At 44.6% G+C, this 18,164-nt stretch overlaps 1 protein-coding gene across 11 annotated transcripts in view; it reads left to right on the top strand.

Moving 5' to 3' along the window:
• The first annotated feature begins 2,564 nt into the window (after positions 1-2,564).
• PTPRT (protein tyrosine phosphatase receptor type T) overlaps positions 2,565-18,164 on the top strand; it is a 603,119-nt gene continuing 587,519 nt past the window's right edge. For 8 of the 11 annotated variants that reach the window (XM_053394030.1, XM_053394036.1, XM_053394029.1 and 5 more), the window contains exon 1: positions 2,565-3,379. In XM_053394030.1, coding sequence (XP_053250005.1) covers positions 3,310-3,379 — 70 coding nt within the window. In that variant the 5' untranslated portion in view covers positions 2,565-3,309. The remainder of the gene's footprint in view (positions 3,380-18,164) is intronic. The other 3 variants (XM_053394033.1, XM_053394037.1, XM_053394031.1) reach the window with 1 other exon arrangement.

Genomic DNA, 18,164 nt, shown 5'->3' with positions numbered 1-18,164 from the left:
ATTGCACTCCTGGATAGCTCAGTTGGTTAGAGTGTGGTGCTGATAATGCCAAGGTTGCAAGTTCAATCCCCGTATGAGATAGCTGCAAATTCCTGTATCCAGGGGGTTGGACTAGATGATCTTCAGGGTCCCTTCCAACTCTATAATGCTGCAATGGGACTGGTTATAATTCATGGAGGCTCAGAATGTGTGCCACACTATCCACTAATGATGAGAGGTCTGCTTCTTCTGCTCCAAGATCATGCACTTGTGTGAAGAGAGTAGGCTTTTGTATTATGGAGCACTAGCAGTTCTAGTATTTTCAGAAGAGACATTTCAAGGAAGTGAAGTTCAGAATGTCATAGAACTTAAGGTATATCCAGCTGCAGTGCAGACCTAATGGGGAATGTGTCAGCACCATTCACAATAGATGTAGGTGCAAAAGAAACAGAGAAAGGTAGATTTTCCTCCTGACACTTCAACACCTGCTAGTAACCTGAGATAAACTCAGGGGTCTAACACAGCTGTCTTATATAAACTGTCTTTTGTACTACTAGCTGTTGCAATGAAAAAGCTTTTTCACCTGTTATAATTTAGAGAGTGATCATGGACATTTTTACACCTACTGGCTGCTGCGCAACCCTATGGATACCCACTCTGCAGTGAGTTCCAGTGAATTGTCTTGCATAATGCAAGTGGTGTTGGCTGGCTGGCTGCTGAGTCCCAACAAAGTGTGTTGGGAACCACAACCCTAAAACAGCACCAACCTTTCTGACACAGCGTCTCCTTGCTGGCTGGCACCCATTGAACTAGTTGTTACAGTTGCATTCCTCTCTCTTTTTTCATTTTGTGGTTTTTGCACAGAACATTGGAGCTGCCTTCTGCTGAGTCGGACCATTGGTCCATGTAGTTTAGTACATTGACTGGCAGCTTCTCTCCAGCGTTTCAGACAGGAGTTTCTCCTGCCCTACCTAGAGATGCTGGGGATCAAACTAGGGACCTTCTGAATTTATGGCAGATGCTCTGTCACTGTGCTATATGGCCCTTACCGAGACAGGGAAATTCTTCAGACTGTCTCTTCTAGTTGCTTTTCATTGCTATCGGCCAGCTTCTTGAAATGATTTAAAATTAGCCTATCCCCCAGGGTGGTGGATGCAATTCCTTCCACTTTGGTCTCACCTGTAAATCTGGAGAGCAGTTCTGTGCTGCAGTACTTCAGCGTTGACAGCTTTGTAGTCCAGGGTTTGGACTCCAGTGCTACCCCAAGCTCTCTTATCATTTCACCTGGGTAATGTTCTCTGTCCTTCTTCTAAAATTGCCAGTCTACCCATACGTTCCTCCAGTGGCATAGCGTGGGTTGTCAGCACCCGGGGCAAGGCAAGTAATTTGCGCCCCCTAACCCGTGAATTTTAGCACTCGAGTGCGAGCGCCCCCCCCAGATGTTGCGCCCGGTGCGGCCGGCCCCCCTGCACCCCCCACGCTACGCCACTGCGTTCCTCATCTTTTGATTTCCTCCTCTCCCTGGCACTCTGCCCCCCTCGGGTTGCTGAAGGGGTGGTGGTGTAATATGGAAATCAGTTACTCTTGATGCAACAGTACCCCCTACTGGCTATGCGGGGAGTAGCGCCGTTCCAATACACGGTATCCATCCAGTATATTCGAATCAAGTTGCTGTCTGAAATTAGTGCCATCGGCGGGGGGTCTTTTTGAGAAGGGGGGGGGGAAGGGGTGGTGGGGAGGTGTGGGTGGAGAGGCACTGTAGAGCGACGGTATGAGGCATGATTATTAACAGCGCCATTAAAATAGCCGAGGAAGCTGCGCTCGTTAAGTCGGAAACGCTTTGACTGAAACGCACGCAGAGACCCCCACAGAGGAGCGCAAAAAAGGCGTCCTTTGAAAGTTAAGAGATGCCATCAGAAACTCATCTCCCGCCGTGCCGGCGATGAAACCGGGGATGGGGTGGGGAGAACTAGGGGGCTCCTCGGCGGCCTTTCCCCCACCATCTCTCTCTCTGTAAACTCAAGATCGGGCAGCAGATGCGTCGCCACAGAGGTTGGCATTTGCTGCTGAAGCAAGGCGCGCTAGCTAGGTGACTGGATGGAGTGGTGCCGAGCGAGGCGTCCGCGACCACCCCGCGCACCCTTCGCTTTCCAGAAAGCCGAGCAGGTCGTGGGTCGTCTCGCCTCGCCTCTGCGCGGCTGCTTCGCGGGCGCGCGCGTTTGTGTTGTGTTGCGAAACCTTGCGAGCGCGTGATGCCTCGCTCCCCGTGTGCGCCTGCTGAGCGTAGGTATTTAGCAGCCAACTCTATCCGAAGTTAAGTGAATAATGACGAAAATTACTATTTTCAACTGGAAATGTCTGTAAGCGCTTTAGAAGATTTGATCTAATAATGGCCTCCCTGGAAACCTTGCATTTTGGTGACTTTCATGCTCCTAGCAGGGGGGCTCATCTTCTCTTCTCTCTCCTTAGCGCGCCTTAACCGCAATCCTTATTATGCTCTGGCTGAGCACGAAAGGGGTGTGTGTGTCGGCGTGCGTGCGCGCGCGCCAGCGGGAAGGTTGCTCCCCCACTTCTCTTCATCGCTTTCCCTCCGCTCGACGTTTCCCCTTCTTCGCCACCACGAGAATCACCAGGCGGCTCTTCAAAGGAAACCCACCTCAGCTGCGTTCGCAGTTGCTTGTTGTCGCTGCTGCTCCGTTACAAAAGCAGTCGAGAGAGGCTCTTGGCACCGAGGTGGCACACAACGCAAACGCGCTGGGTGGGGAAGCAACACCCGGGCACTCTTCCATTGATTTCGCTTTTGCGAGTGCTCCAACTCCTCTGCCTCCTTGCAGGAGTCCTTTCTCCAGCGTCGAGTTCCCGTGCAGAAGCATCATCTGCTTAATTACATTGATCTCCCCCTCCCTCCCTCCCTCTCCTCTCGGATCGCCTTGTGCCAAAACAAGACGGGATGCATTATTGGGGGTTTTGCAGTTGCTGAGGTCAAGGCAAGTGACGGGAGCGAGTGCGTGGCGTCCGCCCTCCCCTACTCTGAGCGAGAGACGGCGAGCGAGAAAAGGCAAGCGTTAGGACTCGGGGGAAATCTCTCTTTCTCTGCTCCCCCCCTTCCTCCTCCTCCTTCCCCCTTCGCTTCTTCAATCAGCTTGTGCTACTCATCAGATCAGGGATAGCTGAGGCTTCAGCTGTGTGCGCCAGAGAGCCGCTCTCCCAACTCCTCGGTCGTTCCAATGCAAGGGATGTTTGCAAGGCGCGCGGAGAACCACCGGCTGTGCTGCTGCTGCTGCTGCTCCCACTACCACCCTGGGCAGGGGATGTGAACTCCCTTAAAGAATGACTAGGATTGCCACGATTGCCATTCTTTTGCAGCTGTTGCAAAAAACCGGGGGACAGGGCTTCGCAGGTAAGGGGCGTTGGGCTCTCGCCGCGTGCCTCTGTGCAGCGGGAGGAGGTGGGTGTCTTGAACTCCGAGCAGCGCTCCTCAAGACGACTGTGGGTTGCGCTGCGTCGCGTCCTCCCTTTCCTTCCGGGTGTGTAGCTGCGAGTGTGAAAGGCTAGGTCAGATGGCCATTCCTTGCACGTTGGAAGCTGGACTCCTGGCCCCGTTTACTTGGGAGTCAGCTCCATTGAACTCAGTGGGACTTGCTTCTGAGTCGACCTGTATAAGTTTTTTATATATATATATAAAATGCATTGTATTGGCTGGCTGTCTTGGCTTGTGGGAGATTGACTTCGCATGATGGGTGTTCAGAGCTTATCTGGCAAGCTCTAGGTAGAAGCTGAGCTATAGGGAATATAGGCGTTTTGCGTTTTCCTTGCCCGTCTTGTTACACACGCGCAGCCATAAAACGCCAATCAGGAGGCAGCCTTGAGCTTATTTACCCTGGAGTAAGTCCCATTGAACTCAAGGAAGCTTGTTTCTGTGTAGACATGCATAGTATTGCACTTTCTTCAAGTGTGATGAAGACAGCTGAGGAACGTGGCTTCCACAGGCAACTGAAAATAAGGAGGCAGGTTAGAGTATTGTTGGCTTTCAGTATCAGAAATGGAACTTCCAAATAAACTCTGTGTTTGGCTTCATGGGAATTTTTTGTTGGGGGGCACCATTAGACATGTCTTTATATTTTAGGGAGCCTGTTTTTTTTTTTAAAAAAAAAAATGTTGTGCCTTGTGTGATATTTGAAGGCATTCCTTCCTTTGCGGAGTCAAGGCACTCCAGTCCTTTTTATAGTAAACAGTTGGTCTCCCATCAAAGGAGGAGGAGGAGTGCCAAGCGTTTCAGAAATGTGCCACATCAGGTTGAGGAGTCCGGCTGTACCTTTAAATCACAACTTGGGAATGTTTTAATTGAAAGTTCATTGGGTAACTCCTCCACCCCTTTCCCCACCAACCTCTGGGATCTAAAGGGCTGGAATAACTTTCTTTGGATGGCTGACAAGTCTGATTTGTTCTTTGACACTTGTCCCGTCGCTGTCATTTTAATCTTGAGAGAGGTTGTGTCTTGGAGCATACGCAGCCAAAACCTAGAAGCCCTTTGGAATCTCATTCCCTTTCATTCTTCAGTCGGAATTTCCTTGTGAGAGATGATTCCTCACATGGTTTCTTTATCCTGCTGTAAATTTCTCCCCCTCCTGCCGCCGTGTAGATTCCTCACATGCTTTCTTTGTCCTACTGTGGACTTTCTTTTATTTTTAAAACTCTGTCTGAAAAGTAAATAATAATTACCTAGATTTAAGAAAATGTCCATCTCACCTACCCAGTTATTGAAAATTATTATTTTAAGTGCCTACAACCCATTTATGGAGACAACAGCTGTAAGGCATGGCTACTTGGGTATTACAAGTATTGAGGCTCGACTCCAGCAACCTTCAGGCTTGAGTGCAATTCAGCAGAATGGTCTTTTGGACTAAGAAGATGCTGAAAGATCAAAGAACTCTTGGCTGCTCTGTGAAATATACTCCTATTGGCAGAGCATGCAAATAGGGAGATCACTGTTCAGAAGCCTGCAGAAAAATCTCTCCTTGAAGCTTCTACTGAAAATGTTAAACTTAACTTTAAAAAAGGAGGGAATCATAAAAATGCAAGTGACCCTATTAAGCTCTGCAAAAAGCAGAGTGATCTGCATGACGGGCAACAGAAAGTAACTGAGTTACTGTATTCTGGACTTTCCTGGTCTGGTATGGCTCAGATGTTTTGGACCACAACTCCCATCATCCCTGACCATTGGCCACACTGGCTGGGGCTGGTGGGAGATGTAGTCCAAAAGTTTATCAGATTGGGAAGGCTGCTATATGCCACGTATATAAAGGAATAAAAAACTGACAAGTTCACCATTGTGACACTCCTCCCATAAGAAGGGAGTTCACTCAAATATCATTTCCACTGTTTGTGGCTGCTGAACAGAGGACTTCTGAGATGTGTAAATTTCAAGACAAGACAAGTTAAGTTTAGACTAGCATCCTGTTCCTACACATATTGACATGGAAATAATCCCCCATTTTCAGTAGACTTGCTTCTTCCTCTTTTAGGATTGTTACGTGAATTATCAACTTGTGCTTGAATCTTTACCATGTTGCATTCTGTAGAACTTGCTTCACGCTTGCATCATCAAAAAGCGGTGATCATATGAGCATTTGTTCTGCACCAACTTCCACTTGACTCAGCAGAACTTGCATAATATTTGTGTATTGCCCATTACCATTATTGGTAACACAGCTTGCTAATGGCAGATCCCCTACCTGGAGGGGCAGCCTGGAAGGGGGGGAGAGAATCTGCAAGATGGGGTAAGGGGGTAGATTGAGAGTTCATTATCAAACAGTAGCACTGTGGTCCTTTAATCTGAGTTTTGGTATCAATGTCTAAACTTTTATAAAGCAGAGGAGGAGGTGGAGGTGGAGCCAGAAATGGGAGATGGCGAACAAATGTAATTATAAAACTTAAAAGTGAATTGGGCCCCACAGATTATCCAACGGGTCAGAAGCTTCCATTATCACTGTTTGTTAAGGAAGAAAGCCAGTGTTTGCTTTCTGTGATTGTGAATGCCACCTTTCACCCCCTCCTTCAGTTGCCTGCTTTGCTGCTGAAAAAGATAAAAGAATCTTATTTATAGAAATAAACATGACTTGGTGAGCCACTTCTGTAAATGAGGTTATGGGAAGCGCTGCCTGTTTTATTTTTAAGATTAAACTTAACCACCGAAGACTTAATGCCCTGTAACCAATTTGCACAGCTAATACTCTGATAATGAAAGCAAAGATGAAATAAACGTTCACAAACGCCTCACCTCTCTGATGGATTTTCATGCCTTAACCACATGAAAGCTTCCATCTGTTGCAGCCAGTGTATTTTCCCCGTTGTCCATCAGATGGTGCTGCCTTCATAACTATTAGATGCAATTATAGACTTGTCCACACAGGCTTTCCCATTGAGCTATGCTTTCAGTGCCTTTCCGTCTTCTGTCAAAACTTCCAGGGTGTCCAGTTCTCTGAAGTTGGCTGTTGGAGTTTTGTTACTTGTTTGCAAAAAAATTGGATCACAGAATATTGGGCCAAGATTGAAAAACCCAAGACTGAAGTGATATCTTGGTACTGCTTACATCTCCATGTCCCATAGAAGCCAGCGGAGCTGAGGCAAATGCAAATTACAGTCTTGTTTCTTGTGAAATTCTTGACCATCAACTAGTAGACTTAGGCTGCAGTCCTAACCCCACTTACCTGGAAGTAAGCCCCACCAAATTCAATAGGACATACTTCTGAGTAGACATGGTTAGGATTGCACTCTTAGAGCAGTACAGTGGTACCTTGGGTTAAGTACTTAATTCGTTCCAGAGGTCTGTTCTTAACCTGAAACTATTCTTAACCTGAAGCACCACTTAGCTAATGGGGCCTTCTGCTGCTACCAGAGCACGATTTCTGTTCTTATCCTGAAGCAAAGTTCTTAACCCGAGGTACTATTTCTGGGTTAGCAGAGTCTGTAACCTGAAGTGTATGTAACCTGAAGCATATGTAACCCGAGGTACCACTGTAGTTTTCAAAATTTCCTGCTACAGAGAACACATTCCACACACATTTATCTGCTGATGAACTGTTGTCTTCTGTGGACAGTTATAGGGAGGCAATGACAGCTTGTGCAGAGAATGTGTGTGAACTGAAAGTACCTTCTAGAAGCACTTCTGAAAACCTCCACAGCTGCATATTGCATGGGGAAGATTGGTAGTGATGAACAGAGTGGGAATCTTCTCCATCATTACTGATTTTGTCACTGAGAAGCCCTTGGTAAGCTTGAATAAGAAAAATCCAGCAATTCCACCCCCCCATACTTTTGGAAAGACCACAAGTGGGACATGAAACCCATAGCTTTCACCTGCTGTATTTGCCTCCAGTATTCTGTGTCCTGCTGCTTCTGCACATAAGAGATCCCATTTAGATCTCTCAGTGGCTATTAGCATTGATAGCTACCCTTCATGAATGTGTCTATTCATCTTACAAAACCATCTAAGCCAATAGCCATTACCACGTCTTGTGGCAGTGAATCCTACAAATTACGCATTGTGCGAAGGGCTTTGTTCTGCTGGTCCTGAATCTATAGCCAATCAATGTCTTTATGTGAGTTCTAGGATGACGGGCTTTCCAAAGTTTGGAAAGCTGCGTCTTAGCACTTCACATTTTGGGTGGAAACAAATGACTGTTTGCCAAATGGGAATGTGTCACAATTAGGATGCAACTGACAGCAAGCCAGGACAGTTTCCCCACACATCGGTGGAAGTTCTCACTTTGCTGTAAAGTGATCACTTCTCACATAGTTCTGTGTACCACTTGTTAAACAATCATCTGTACTCATCTACTGTTAGAAGTTCCTTGCCAGACTGCTGCTGATATTTCCTAACACGCATACCACTTGTGGCGAATTATCAGTGTTTTCCCTGCAATTGCTTGCTGGAGCAAATGTGCTTCTGCACTTAAAAAAAAAAAAGCATGTAGGTCTTCCATTAGGACTTTCAGATTTGTTCCATGGGTTTTCTTTGCAGGTTAGAATAGTAGAACGTTTCATGTACTCTTTACATTGGAGTAGTCCATTAGCTTCAGAGTTGACATCTGTGGGGAATGAAACACAGTATGTTTCATAAGTTCCCCTTAATTAATCCCTGAATTAAGCAATCCGTAGCATTGGATAACCACTAAGGGCATTGAAAATGGGTTGAGGATGGGTATTCCAGCATGACAATGACCCAAAACACATGGCCAAGGCAACAAAGGAGTGGCTCAAGAAGAGGCACATTAAGGTCCTGGAGTGGCCTAGCCAGTCTCCAGACATTAATCCCGTCGAAAATCTGTGGAGGGAGCTGAAGGTTTGAGTAGCGACACACCAGCCTAGAAATCTTACTGACTTGGAGAGGATCTGCAAAGAGGAGTGGGACAAAACACCTCCCGAGATGTGTGCAAACCTGGTGGCCACCTACAAAAAACCTCTGTAATTGCCAACAAGGGTTTTGCCACCAAGTACTAAGTCATCTTTTGCAAAGGGATCAAATACTTATTTCACTCATTATAATGCACATCAATCTCTGACTTTTGTCTTCTGGGTTTTTTGGGGTTTTCCTTTTGTTATTCTGTCTCTCACAGCTACAATAAACCTACCATTAAAATTATGGACTGGTCATTTCTTTGTCAGAAGGCAAACGGGCAAATTTAGCAGGGGATCAAATACTTTCCCCCCTCACTGTATAAGTAAAACCATTCCATCTTCTAGCTACCTAACAGGTACTTACTTGGTGCCCAGCCCATCAAGTCATTTTCCTGACTCTTAAGATAGTTTCCAAAAAGTGTTGCTAGATTTTTGCCTTTTGGGGATTTTATTGTTTTATCTGAATAGCCGTTTTTAGTTTCACTGTATGTTGATATATTAGCATGTGTGTGTGTGTGTGTGTGTAGTCATATACACAAATTTTTGGAAACCACTTAGAAAACACATTATTTTTTGCCTCTTAGAAAACACATTTTTTAATATGAAAAAATATGAAATTCTATAGGTATGAATTAAATAAATAAATGCAACCCAGTGCCTTGTTATCATCCAGAATGCAAGAGCGTCTGGGGGGAACTTTGTATGCCTCGAGGTTTGTTTTGCCCTTTTCTCTGACCTTTCCTTTACATTACAAATTTTAGCTGTAGCAGAGGCGTCATTTTCCTTCCAAATGTGTAGAATGATATGAACGCTTGGAATATTATCAGATGGACCATTGCGAAGAAAAATACCACATCATTGTATGAGGCAGCGGTTAAGGGCATTTTTGGCGGTAGAGGCAATGGAAGTTGGAAGTGGGTGGGGGCAGAAATGCAGAGAGATTTGGGAGTATAGTTAATTCACGTTACTAGCCTTTGGTATGTTGGTCCTGTGCAAATGTAAGATGCTGAATGTGGCAACTGTTAACAATATAGCAATTTAACTCCAAAATCACTTTCCCTTTCCTCTGGGGAACTCTTAGCTGTTCAGTCCAATGTTGTTTTCCTCTTGGCTGGCTTGATTTGTTTTTGCATAAAAAAACAATTAATGCTAAAAAGGCACTTGGAAAATAACAGCAGGAACTGGGTCTTTGCGTGTAAAAAGGCAAATGGTTACTGTACCTCCAATTTATATTGCATCCCCCCTTTTGCAAATGTTTAGCCTTCTCTCTACACACTGTTTTGTCCTGTGTTCATTTGAGGGAGCCCTAGAGCCTGCCACCCCATAAATGGTTTTTGGAAAAGTGTGTGTGTGTGTTAGACAATTATTATTGAATACTGAAGTATCCTTTCTTTAAAATAAGGGATCACTGTTAGTTGCCATGGAAACTACTGTGCTGTCCAAAAAGGTAGATCTTAGTTTTGTGGAGCAGAGATTGGAGCAAAGGTTATTTCTTCTGGCAACTACTATTTATGATGTGTATTAAAACCTTTTGCAGCTAATAGACAAAATAAGATAAATTGATTTTGAGTATTTGTGGCTTTGAACGCTCCCTTAGTTCATGGATAGTTCATAGTCCTTGCCTTTAGCTTTTTTAAATGTCTTACTTAGCTACCCCTCTACAAACAACTTACTTCTAGAGAAGTTGTGCTGAAGTCCAGAGGGTTACAGCAGAGAAAGAGTAATAAAAATTTGCTGTTGTTAAGCACATCTGCAGAAGAATGCAATATCTGTTTCCCTTATTCTTGTGAGGACAGCAGGTCACCTTTGAATGAATGGTGCTAAGCTAGGCAAGTGCCCACATCTGGCCAGGAACAGGCTGTAGCTCAGTGGTAGATCATCTGCTTTGAATATCAAGGTCCCAGCTTCATTCCCCTATCTCTTCAGGTAGGACTGGGCGAGACCCCCTGTTTGAGATCCTGGAGAGTTAACTGCCAAGCATTATAGGCAGTGCTAAGCTAGATGAACTCGGGGTCTGATTCAGTATAAGGTAGCTCCCCATGTTCCTATGTCCTTGGCCTAGGCCATGGTTCATTCAAGGCAAGTTCTTCCAGCTGAGCTGTTTGCCCCCAAAGCAGATGATGCCTCTGAGCAGACAGAAGCTGTGGCAGGTATGCTTAGACTGAAGTCCAGCTCCAAAGGACTTCCAGCAGATCCCTCACTGTGAGAAGTGAGGTTACAGGGAACCAGGCAGAGGGCCATCTTGGTAGTGGCACTCTTCCTGTAGAATGCCCTCCCATCAGATGTCAAGGAGATAAAATAACTACAACTTTTAGAAGACACCTGAAGGGAAGTTTTTAATGTGTGGTGTTTTATTTAGGAGTTTTTATGAGTGCTGGAAGTCACCCAGGGTGGCTGGGGCAACCCATATATCCATATGGGAGAGGTAAATAAAAATAAAAATAAATGATGGAGACTGCAACAGCTATTCCCACCATCTTTTCTTCTTTGGTCCTCTCTCCTTCCACACCAGCTTGTGGCATATCTGTAGCTCTGTTTGATCACACATGTGGGAAGGGAAGGGAAACCTCTCCTTGGAGGTGAGAACTCCATGGCTTGATTCAGTGCTGGGAGCTAAAGGAATTCCTGGTCACAGCCCTGCCAACACTACCTGCGTGACAAAGATGGAAGCAAAATGCTTGGTTCTTTGGTCTCTGATCTTAAGAATGGTTTGCCATCTGGATAAGGTGGGACAAACTTCTTTGACGGCTTATTATGATACCACTTAAATAGTTACGTATTAATGTATACTGCTTATTATATTGCCTGATGGAGTTTTTTTTTTTAATAGAACAGACTGGCCGCCTTCTTTGCATCGTGTGCAGTCTTATTATATGCACTTTCCCTTTGTTCGACTCTTTTAATAAACTCCCACTTCTCATCATGTGGCGTCATTTAGTGTGTGGAACTTCCTCCTCCCACTGGCCATTTTTATAAAGGTTATGCCTTTTCCCTTTGGATAACCTTCTCCTTGCAGATGGACTCTGCTTTTGCCGTTGTGGGAAGGTCATACCCATTAAGACACAGCCATGCTGTTTCTAAATGAACAACACTCTGCATATAAACGATGACTTTCTCATGAGTCAGAGCTCTGTAGTCTGGCCCTGTGGGGTGCTGTAACAGCCTAAGCTCCCGCTGCAACTTGCTATTACAGCAGCCAAGGATCATATTTCCTTTATGGGGGGGGGGGGGAGAGAGAGAGAAAGAGAAATGTTCTGTCTAATCTAAGCTAAGCATATCACATGCATCTTTTAATCAGGCCTTCTGTTTTCTCTCTCTCTCTTCCTAATAGCAGATAAGTGCATATAATCTTATCATGCAGTGATTCTGAAATGCAAAAAATGCCTAGAACCAGATCCTGGTGCATTAAATAATATCAGAGGAGAGACTGTGATGACTTTATTAATATATAATGTAGCCCTTTGCTATAAAGTGAGCTGGTACTTATTTGGTGTCTGCCCTTGCATAAGGAAAGCAGAGCTTAGATTTTAGATATCCGTTTTCTGCAAACAAGGCTTTGTAATGAGCAAAGCACAGACCTTGAGTCAGATAACTCCCCACTCGCTTTACTCTTTGTGTTAATGCTGAACTGTTCTCCTTGCCTTTTTATTTCACTCAACCGCACCAGAGCAGTAGGTTTTGCTTTACTTGTCTTGATTCAGAGTTAAGAATGACAATGCTGGTGTTCAGTAAAAGTGGCTGGTGGAACAATCCTGTGCATAGCTGCTCAAAAGTCAGTCCTATTGAGTTCAAGGGGGTTTATTGCCAGATGACTGCATATAGGATTGCACCCTCAGCCATTTACTTGACACATGCGTTTTAGATGACGTGGAGTTTGATTGTGGTGGGAGAAGTTTGGTAGGGGGACTGTTTGTATTGAGTAAATTAGTGAGAACAACACCAAAATCAATATATATCTATATGTCGTGTGGCACTTACTGTAACAACTTCATGGTTAGTAACAGCATATAGGTATTTTTCTAGGGGGGGGAAGCATTGGATGTTAATCAGCTGGTAACTGTGGCTTAAAAGTGTTGACTTGCTTGCACGAATGAGCCGAGGGACCACAGATAATTTCCATACCCCCTCCAGCACAAGACATTTAAAACACCACTGCTAAGACTGTCTCTCCACCTGCCCTTCCTAAATGGGTTTCCAGCTACCTGATATTTGCACCTGTTTTAAAAATTGAAAGGACTCTAGGTGCTGTGCAGGAAGGGGGAACCTGCGGCCCTACAGGCAATTTGTCAATGTCTGTCTAAATCTGTCAGTTTTATTTTTTAACAGTTCAGATTTCCACATTTCTGCATTAGTTTGTGCTTTTCTGTAGGTCTGCATAAAAATTCATCAGCATTTAGTGCAAATTTATAGTACTAATAATTTTCATTTTGCAAGGGATTTCCCCAAAATATTTTATATGCTGTTTTCACTAATATATGCATTTTTTACACATACATATTCACCAGAGCTTTCCAAACTGTGTGTCGCGACACATTAGTGTGTTGGCTGCAGTGTGTAGGTGCATTGCATAGATGCTCCCTGCGCTCTTCCCAGGGCTGGAATGGGGTTAGTTTAATCTCTGGTTTGCTAGTTAAACTGAATTAATGTGTTGTGAAATAATGCATGTCAAAAAAGTGTGTCACCAACATGAAAAGTTTGGAAAACTCAGATATACACTACTCTGGTGCACATTGTTTGTACGTAGAACTGTGGATTGCAAAATTCAGAGAAGTGCAAATTTCAAAGGAGAGATGTTTTCGGATTTGCATATTGTTTCAAGAAGTGCTAATTAGGTAGATTCACATTAAAATCCTGCCAAATGAAATTTCTCTCCCATTCCTGGTGACAATATGCAAAGATACTAGCTTGGAAATGTATGTACAGGCAAGTTGCGTATTGTAAGGGATGTGGGAGGCGCTGTGATCTGAACCACTGAGCCTCTTTGGCATGCTGATCAGAAGGTCAGCAGTTTGAATCCGCGTGATGGGGTGAGCTCCCATTGCTTTGTCCCAGCTTCTGCCAACCTAGCAGTTTGAAAGCATACCAGCGTAAGTAGATAAATGGGTACCGCTGTGGCGGGAAGGTAAATGGCGTTTCCATGTGCTCTGGCACTTGTCCTGTTGTGCCAGAAGCGGTTTAGTCATGCTGGCCACATGACCCAGAAAGCTGTCTGTGGACAAGCGCCAGTTCCCTTGGCCTGAAAGCGAGATGAGCGCCGCAACCTCATAGTCGCCTTTGACTGGACTTAACCGTCCAGGGGTCATTTACCTTTTTACCTGTGTACTGTAGGAAACTGAGAATGGATGCATGAAGATCCCCAAAAAGAAATGAGAGAGAAAACGAGAAAGCATGCCAAATGTTACTGGTGTCTTTTTACAAATGATTCCTTTATTTTTCAGGGGGCTGATTTCAAAACTGACTTCTTCACTCAAAGGCATCTTCGGTCAAAATCACGTTTTCCTGTTACACTTTCGTGGTTACTGATTTTTAAGACGTAGGGAGCTCAGATGAAGGCAGCATCTGAATCCTCCTTGCTTCACAGACCCCCTTCACTGAGCAGAGATAATATGTGTGTGTGTCTGTGTGCCCCCCACTGTATATAGTCCTGACCTCCAGGTGTTCAGCAAGTGACATGAATGAGCCTGCTCACATACAGTGTATGTGCACAGAATACTATTTCATGATTGGGAACTTTGCTTTTCCTGAATTGTCCAGAGTTACGTAGAAACAAACAAACATAAAGCACCTGTCTAAGAAGTGTTGTGCTGGATCAGGCCAAAGGACAATCTAATCTAGCATCCACACAGACCAAGCAGATGCCTATAATAATAATAATTTATTATTTGTACCCCGCCCATCTGGCTGGGTTTCCCCAGCCACTCTGGGCGGCTTCCATAGAAACCAAAAATACACTAAAATATCACAGATTAAAAACTTCGCTGAACAGGGCTGCCTTAAGATGTCTTCTGAATGTCAGGTAGTTATTTATCGCTTTGACATCTGATGGGAGGGCATTCCACAGGGCAGGTGCCACTACCGAGAAGGCCCTCTGCCTGGTTCCCTGTAGCTTTGCTTCTCGCAATGAGGGAACCGCCAGAAGGCCCTCGGCGCTGGACCTCAGTGTCCGGGCAGAACGATGGGGGTGGAGACGCTCCTTCAGGCCTACAGAAAGCTCATAACCAGGACAGCTCTCCTCCTTGTGAGTGCCAGCAACTAGAATTCCAAGGCATTCTGCTTCTGACAATGGAACATAGTCATCATAAGGTAAAGGTAAAGGTACCCCTGCCCATACGGGCCAGTCTTGCCAGACTCTAGGGTTGTGCGCCCATCTCACTCAAGAGGCCGGGGGCCAGCGCTGTCTGCAGACACTTCCAGGTCACGTGGCCAGCGTGACAAGCTGCATCTGGCGAGCCAGCGCAGCACACGGAACGCCGTTTACCTTCCCGCTAGTAAGCGGTCCCTATTTATCTACTTGCACCCAAGGGTGCTTTCGAACTGCTAGGTTGGCAGGCGCTGGGACCGAGTGACAGGAGCGCACCCCGCAGCGGGGATTCGAACCGCCGACCTTTCAATTGGCAAGTCCTAGGCGCTGAGGCTTTAACCCACAGCGCCACCCGCGTTTTAGTTATTACCCTCCATGAATTTGTCCAATCCTCTCTTAAAGCAGGCCAAGTTGGTGGTCATCCACCACTATATCATGTGGCAGTGAATTCCATAGTTTAACGGTATGCAGTACTTTCTCTTGTCTGTCTTGAATTTTCCAATATTCAGCTTCCTTACATGGCCCTGAGTGCCAATGTTATGGAAGAAGGAGAGAGAAAAACTGTACTCACTTTCTTCACACTATGCCTAATTTTATGTACATTTATCAATTTCTCTTATACTTGCCTCTTTTTCTTTGAACCAAAAAGGTCCAACTTTTGTAACTATAGGGTAATTGTTTCATCTCTTTGGTCGCACTTTTTACATTCACGTTTCTGTGGTACCAGAATTCAGTCATCTGAATCCTATTTACCTTATTCACTGGCTTCTGGCAAATGTGTCACACGTAGAACTTCTTGTCAAAGCTTCTGTAGGCTTAATAGTTGATCTAAAACTTGATGACACTCAAGCACACTTCTGATTAAAACAAAAGTTTTGCAAATGGTTTGCCCTGGAGAATTAAATTCTTTTTGGAGAAGCAAATATCTTAACAGCGCAGATAAACATTTAGCCTCGATACAGTATATTGGACTTCAATAACTGTAGGATATAGTTGTGATGACTCCCTCCCCTGTTAGATTTGTGTAGGCTTTGGAAGTTTTGATTTATTTAAAGTCTTTTAAACCTGCTCTTCAGCTGAAAAAGACTCCTAGCTTACAGTAATCAATAATAAGTTTGTCCCTGCCTTTGGAATTACAATGTAAGAGACATGACACAAAAGGAAAAGGAATTGGGAGGGAGGAGGAAAGCTTGGGCACTTCTTAGTTATAAAAATTTTATAAAAGTTCTCCCCCCCCCGGGGGGGAATCAGCTGTTGCTTGTAGGAGTAAAATAACCTCCACATATGGCTTATAAAATATGCTTTGATTAGCTACAGGGTTTGTTTCTTGCTGTCCCTTGGTCCTCTGGCAATAGATATAGAGTCTGGTGTCCTTCAGAAATTCCCCTGTTGCTTCACTTTGTGGTGTGTGTGTGAGAGGGGGGGATGGCTCCATGTTAGAATTCTAACTGAGTTTTAAATAGATTTTTTTTCTTTATAAATTTAGTTCTCATTAAAGTCACAAGTGATTAAATCCACGGAGCGGTCTCCAATTAAATGTAGCTTGTTTGACAATGCATTCTGTTAGTGTGACTGTCTGTAAAGTGGCCTTTGCGCATAAGTATCAAGCATTCAGCCTGATATCAAAGAGGTTATACCATGGAATGTCTTCCTCCACAAACTCCTTCCATGCCAGTAGAAGATCTCCCTCCCCAGCTTCAGCTGTTTGCTGGATTTTGTTAAGTTTCTACAAATGGGTTTTACGCAGTTTGAATTTTAACTTTTTGATTGGATTGTGCATACTATCTGGCATATTTTGCAAGCCATAATAAAATGAGAACCTGAGCGAGCATGAGGATAAACTGGAACACGTTGGATACCAATGTAGGGGTGGCAAACTCACCGATAAGCAAGCATGCTTTTTTATCTGGCACAGAATTAACCCCAGAGGCTGCCAGTGCCAGGGCCCGAGAAATTAGAAGTCAGCGAACAGCCTCTGAATAATTAGTTGTCCTTACGTGAACTTGCTAAGTAAATTGTATCTTTGCATAAGTATGTTTGTATAATACTATACATATGCATGGCTGTGTCTTCCTTCTCCCTTTGGTACAGCAATGAAATACCCATTATTTTAACAGTGGAGCTTGGTAGCAAAGTTGGAGAGCAGACGTTTTTAGCTTGGCAGTTTGCAAAATCTTGGGATCTAAATAAAAACAAGAGACATGGTTTTGATTAAACTCAGCTACAATAACCATCATGGCAGCTAAGCACTAATAATTTAGAGAGGGCAATTGTAGGTATGCCTATACAGTGGTACCTCTGGTTACATACGCTTCAGGTTACATATGCTTCAGGTTACACACTCCGCTATCCCAGAAATAGTGCTTCAGGTTAAGAACTTTGTTTCAGAATAAGAACAGAAATCGGGCTCCGGCAGCGCGGCAGCAGCAGGAGGCCCCATTAGCTAAAGTGGTGCTTCAGGTTAAGAACGGTTTCAGGTTAAGAACGGACCTCTGGAATGAATTAAGTACTTAACCCAAGGTATCACTGTACTAGTCTCGATATCCAAAAGGAAGGCAGACATCTCATGAACATTCCTTACCCTAGCAATTGAGAAAAGTCAAAAGTCCTCATTGTTTAAGGGATCAGTTACATACCCACACACCCACACAAATTTAAGCATCTTGGTAGTACTGTATAGGATTTTAGAAGAAAGTACCATATTCTCAGAGCAGTGGCAGTGGACTATAAGAAACATCTCGCCCTGAAATAAACTCTTTGTTGCCACAATATTTTGGAGCAGCAGAGCCAGGAGCCCCATGACACTGGATCTCACCCATGTCCTTGTGTAACAAGAATGTTTCTCCCCCGCCCCATCCAGCAGTCCTGTGCACACCCTCATTATTGGATCTGGAGGGTTGGGGTTGTCAAGAGCAGATTTTGAGGGCACATAGAGTGGTTTGGAACGGGCAGAAGGGAAACTGGAATACCCTTTGTGCAAGTGGCTGGACATCACTAGAAGTTGCTCATGGTTTGTTGGCCTTGGAAGCACCTGGTATTCTTAAAGGTAAAGGTAAAGGGACCCCTGATCATTAGGTCCAGACATCTCGCTTTATTGACCTCATCTCGCTTTATTGGCTGAGGGAGCCAGTGTACAGCTTCTGGGTCATGTGGCCAGCATGACTTAGCCGCTTCTGGCGAACCAGAGCAGCACACGGAAACGCCGTTTACCTTCCTGCCGGAGCGGTACCTATTTATCTACTTGCACTTTGACGTGCTTTCGAACTGCTAGGTTGGCAGGAGCTGGTATTCTTAATGCCCCTGAAATAACAATACAGTATTATCTGCCTATTAATAGGAATTGGTTAGTGCGAAGTGTTGTACGTAGGATTTTTATATGGCGAATAATTATGATTGAAAAGCAGTATACAAATACTGATAATGGATCCCGAGTAAGTTGGTTACCCAGAGTGAGTAATATAAGGTGAAAAGTTAGTCATGACTA

Source organism: Podarcis raffonei, chromosome 6 (assembly GCF_027172205.1).
Source record: "Podarcis raffonei isolate rPodRaf1 chromosome 6, rPodRaf1.pri, whole genome shotgun sequence".
Classification (NCBI taxonomy): domain Eukaryota; kingdom Metazoa; phylum Chordata; class Lepidosauria; order Squamata; family Lacertidae; genus Podarcis; species Podarcis raffonei.
This window is presented reverse-complemented; position numbering and strand designations above follow the sequence as displayed.